This window comes from Myotis davidii, unplaced genomic scaffold (genome assembly GCF_000327345.1).
Source record: "Myotis davidii unplaced genomic scaffold, ASM32734v1 scaffold6, whole genome shotgun sequence".
In the NCBI taxonomy this organism is placed as follows: Eukaryota; Metazoa; Chordata; class Mammalia; order Chiroptera; family Vespertilionidae; genus Myotis; species Myotis davidii.
The window spans coordinates 10869627-10874992 of NW_006383011.1; the positions used below are offsets into that span (position 1 = coordinate 10869627).

General features: G+C 42.3%; 1 protein-coding gene across 2 annotated transcripts in view; it reads left to right on the forward strand.

Annotated features, from left to right (window-relative positions):
- Nucleotides 1–5366, forward strand: part of ASB3 (ankyrin repeat and SOCS box containing 3) — a 61022-nt gene that overhangs the window by 37652 nt on the left and 18004 nt on the right. For both annotated transcript variants that reach the window (XM_015557869.1, XM_006778603.2), the window contains exons 6-7: nucleotides 778–955; nucleotides 4698–4895. In XM_015557869.1, coding sequence (XP_015413355.1) covers nucleotides 778–955; nucleotides 4698–4895 — 376 coding nt within the window. The remainder of the gene's footprint in view (nucleotides 1–777; nucleotides 956–4697; nucleotides 4896–5366) is intronic.

Below are 5366 nucleotides of genomic sequence, written 5' to 3' on the forward strand. Positions count from 1 at the left end.
CAGGGGAGCAGATAGGGGCGATCAGGCAGGCAGGCAGAGGTGGTGTGGGATCAGGCCTGCAGGCAGAGTGGTTAGGGGCAATCAGGCAGACAGGCAGATGAGCAGTTGGGAGCCAGCAGTCCTGGATTATGAGAGGGATGTCCGACTGCTTGTTTAGGCCCGATCCCACAGGGGTCCCAGATTGGAGAGGGTGCAGGCTGGGCTGAGAGACACACGGTCGTGAGGGGCACACGAATTTCGTGCATTGGGCCTCTAGTATGTTTATAAAACAGTATCCACTGAGAGGAGGAAACTAGTTGTACAGTTGATCCTTGAACATTGTGGGGATTGAGGGCTCTAACTTTTCTCTATGCACAGTTGAAAGTCTGCCTATAACTTTGACTCTCTCAAAACTTACTACTAATAGCCTACTGTTGGCCGACAACCTAAATGATAATATTAACTGTTGATTAATACATCTTTTTTCTTGTATGTATTATATATACTGTATCCTTACAATAAACTAAGCTAGAGAAAGGAAATGCTATTAAAATCAAAAGAGAAAATACATTGTCCATACAGTATTGTATTTATTGATATTGTGGCATTATGTCATCTGTTTATAAGATGGAAAAAAATCTGCATGTAATTGGACTCAAGCAGTTCAAACCTGTTTTGTTCAAAGGTCATCTGTACTATGAAACCCTTTTAGGAAAGCTGCTTTGAAATTTATGTTTATTATGTTCTTTTTTACCCCATAAATGAGGATCATCTGTTAAATGTTTTATTTTGTATTAGGTGCAAATGTCAATTGTCAAGCCTTGGATAAAGCTACTCCCTTATTCATTGCTGCTCAAGAGGGCCACACAGAATGTGTGGAGCTTTTGCTGTCCAGTGGGGCAGATCCTAATCTCTACTGTAACGAAGACAGTTGGCAGTTACCTATTCATGCGGCTGCACAAATGGGCCATACAGAGTAAGTGTTAAAAATGGAAAATACAAATGATCTCATGATTAGAAGGTAATAAGGAATGTGTCTTCTGGGCCAGACCTATTACCTCCAGACAAAATCCTTGCTATTCTCTTCTCTACCAAACTGCTAATTGACTATGTCCACCCCCCACATCTGATCCCCATGCCATCCCCAGTTCCTCTTAATCATGGACTTTCCTAGTGTAAGGCAGGCACAGTGGCTGGAAGCGGGGCGACCCAGCAGCTTTCTCAGGGTGTCATGTCTTCCCCTTGATTTTGCAAGCCCATACTCTTCTGCTATTCTTTAGTTTTATCCAAGGCATCTTTAGTTGACTATCTGATAGCTTTATTCAACGAACTTAGCTTATCTCCTTGATCCCAGAAAGCTTTTGAGTTTGTGACCTCTCTTGGAGTCCAGTAGTTCTTTTGTTTGTTCTGGACAGTTCTCCCATCTTGAACCCTTTGATGAGACTTCTGTTTATCTAATCTCAGGTCCAAACCAGTACTTTTTCCTACTTATATTACTCTTCTTGGTAACCAAAAGTTCTCATGAAATATGGGGTATTTTCTGGAGAGAGACTAAAATATGGTTGGAATTCTCTGAAATTGGGGTTCCAGGAATCTTGGAAGCTAATAATCTGGTTATACAGCCAGCAGCTAAATATAAATTGGCACTGAATGGATTTTTAAAATATATGCTTAAAGTCTTTAGAGTCATAATTCTACAAGTATAACTTCATAGCTATTGTTAGTATTATTTAATTTAAAAAACAATAGTGAAATTGTCAGTTTGTTTGCATAGAACATATTGTGCAATTCGGTTATTATGCCACTAGGTGGCATGGTATTTTACCATTTCCTTAAAGATATTTGAGGGCATGTTTGTGCCTCCTCTGAGAGTGTTTTCCCAACCCATTTAAAAAAATTAAACACATTAAGTTTAAAACATTTAAACATTTTAACACAATATTTAGGTTTTTAAAATTTGGTATTTTTTTTAATTCTTGATTGTTTATTTAAACATACATCTTAGGTACAATTATATTCTGAGCTTTAAATTGAAACCAAAACTCTCTTGGGAATTTGTCCTCATTTATTCTCAAATTTGAGAATTCTGTTTGTCACTGATGATTTCCTCCATAGAATACCTGTAAGGTAAGTTCTATGATGTAGTAAGTTCTTCAATACTATTATCATCTTGGGCCTACCTTACATAAGGAAAAGTATCAGAGAGAAAGAATGCACTTTGGCATAGCCCTGACTTTCTTTCCCCAGAAAGAGAGAGGATTTACTGGCTTTCATGATCTCTAGTTTCATTTTTAATTTAGAAAAGTAGACTAGTTCTTTATCTCCAGTTGACTGCTGGAGGTAAGTTTACAGCAATCTAAAAACTTCTGTTTTAATGATTTCCTTTATTCTCTGCTTATCAACCATTTTCTTTATAAATCTGCCTCAGTATTTAAAGAGCTCATATTCTTTTTCAGAGAATAGGATGTTTTAGCAGAACATCCTGATGAAAATATTGTTCATTTCATGTTACTTGCCATTTAAAAAAATTCTTATTAAATAGAAAAATAAAACTTTAGTTTGTACTTTAAGAAGGCAAAAATGTCTTGATACAAGTTTATATTTTCTATAATGAAGTTTGAAATAATTGATTAGATCATAAAATATCTATATATATAAAAAGCCCGAGTGACCAATGACTGAACAACTGAATGACAGAATGACTGGTCATCTGGTCTCTATGATGTGCACTGACCACCAGGGGGCAGATGCTCAACCCAGGAGCTTCTCCCTGGTGGTCAGTGTGCTCCCACAGTGGGAGTGCCGCTCAGCTGACTGACCCGTTCTGGCGGCCCACCAGCCTGGTGGCAGCCACTCCCTCCTTCAGTAGTCCTGCAGGTCCAATCTCCGGAGAACGGGCCAGGCACTGACAGACCGTCAGCCTCCGGGAAGTTGGCCTCTTCCAGAAGGCTGATGGCCGCTTCCCCTCCCTAGACACTGCAAGGAAGAAACAATATAAAAGCAGCCACCAGATGGTTCCTGACAACTGGCGTGAATGGCAGCAGGACGGATCTGGATCCCAGGCTGGCAAGGGTGTCTCACTGCCTGCCCGGAGGGCATTTGCGTATAGGTCCCCTTGACCCCCCTTGGGACGCAGGGCTCACGGCTGGCTAGCGCCACTTTGGGGGCATGAGCCTCTCTTGATCGGGACTGGTTAGGCACGAGCCTGCGGCACATGCAGCGGGGCCGGGATTAGCGGGAGCAGCAGGCAGGAGCGGCAGGTGGCATTTGACTGCCGGTTTGGGCCCAATCCCCACATGCTACGCCAAGGGACCCCACCCGTGCACTAATTTGTGAACCAGGCCTCTAAGTCTAACATAAAATTTGAATTTTAGCAAGCAGGGCCATGGTAGTAAGGTAAGAAATTCATGAAAAGTAAGAAAGGACAACCTGTTACCTACTTACTTACAGCAACACTAGAAGTCTGGTGCATGAAATTTGTGCACGGGTAGGGTCTCTAGGCCTGGCTAGAGATCAGGGATGACTGGGGCCTCTGGCTGCCAGCCAGGGCCTTCCTTCCCTGGCTGTTGGTTGCAGGCGGTCAGTGCACATCATAGCGAGCAATTGAACTTTTGACTGCCGGTTTGGGCCCAATCCCCACATGCTACGCCAAGGGACCCCACCCGTGCACTAATTTGTGAACCAGGCCTCTAGTTTATAATAAAGTCCTCAATAAATCAAAATCAACACTGAATTTATAAAACATCCAGACAGAGAACTCAAGCATCTGCTGGTGGTTACATCCTAAAGTTCATGAAAAGTAAGAAAGGACAACCTGTTACCTACTTACTTACAGCAACACTAGAAGTCTGGTGCATGAAATTTGTGCACGGGTAGGGTCTCTAGGCCTGGCTAGAGATCAGGGATGACTGGGGCCTCTGGCTGCCAGCCAGGGCCTTCCTTCCCTGGCTGTTGGCTGCCAGCCAGGGCCTTCCTTTGTTCTGCGCCACCCCTTGGTGGTCAGGGCACGTCATAACAAGCTATGAACTCCCGGTCTCCTGGGACACTTTGCATATTAGTCCTTTATACATATAGATTATTTAATTCTCTTTCAGATCTATTTAAAGACCTTTGTATTAAGTAACAATAATAAGTATAACATTCTGGAGAATATAGTCTGTAATAACTTAGTATAGGTGGAAGCTATACTGAAGACAGACTTTTATTAAATAACTAGAGTCCCAGTGCATGAAATTCGTGCACTAAGGTGGGGGCTGTCCCTCAGCCCAGCCTACACCCTCTCCAATCTGGGATCCCTCAGGGGATGCTCGACTGGCAGTCAAACATCCCTCTCACAATCCAGGACGGCTGGCTCCCAACCGCTCACCTGCCTGCCTGCCTGATTGCCCATAACCACTTCTGCCTGCCAGCCTGATCACCCCTAACCACTCCTGTGACAGCCTGATCAACGCCTAACTGCTCCCCTGCTGGCCCGATTGCCCCCAACTGCCCTCCCCTGTTGGTCTGGTCACCACTGACTGCCCTCCCCTGCTGGCCTGATCACTCACAACTGCCCTCCCCTGCCGGCCATCTTGTGGTGATTGTTTTGTGACCACATGGGGGCAGCCATCTTGTGCAAGGGCATGAGAGATGTGACGGTCTATGTGTGCTGTAGAAATGTTACCTATATTTATGTGCATGTAAAAATATTAAATGCTTCCATATTCATGTATTTGCAGAATCTTGGACTTGCTCATACCACTTACTAACCGGGCCTGTGACACTGGTCCCGACAAAGTGAGCCCTGTTTACTCAGCAGTGTTTGGAGGGCATGAATACTGCCTAGAAATGCTACTCCAGCATGGCTATAGCCCTGATGCCCAGATGTGCCTCGTCTTTGGATTTAGTTCTCCACTCTGCATGGCTTTCCAAAAGGAGTATGTATATTTGCTATTTTTTATTATTTTTTTCAATATGGAGATGCATTTCCAACTGATTTTCTTTTATGATGAAGTTTAATATTGTCTTAGTGCTAAATTGTTTACTTAAAAACAAACAGAAAAATCCCTCTATGGTGTACCTTATTAAAAGTACAGTAAAAATGAGGTAATAATGTCAGATTTTTTTTCCTTCCCTCTTTAGATCTGGATTATATTTTCAATGTAGCAGTTTTAGAGAATACTTTTTACTGTATTATATAAATGTAGGAATTCTCTAATATCCTTTGTCTCAAAAACAATTCAAGTGAAGTGGCCCTATAGAACATAATTGTAATCTGGTTTGATGACTTTACAAGAGCTTATCATCTATTTTCTTATGGGTGGGAACTTATAATTGGACCAAATTATAATTAGTAAGGTAGTTTTTTAGTAAGAAAAATCATTGGAAGATATTATTTGTTAGCCTGT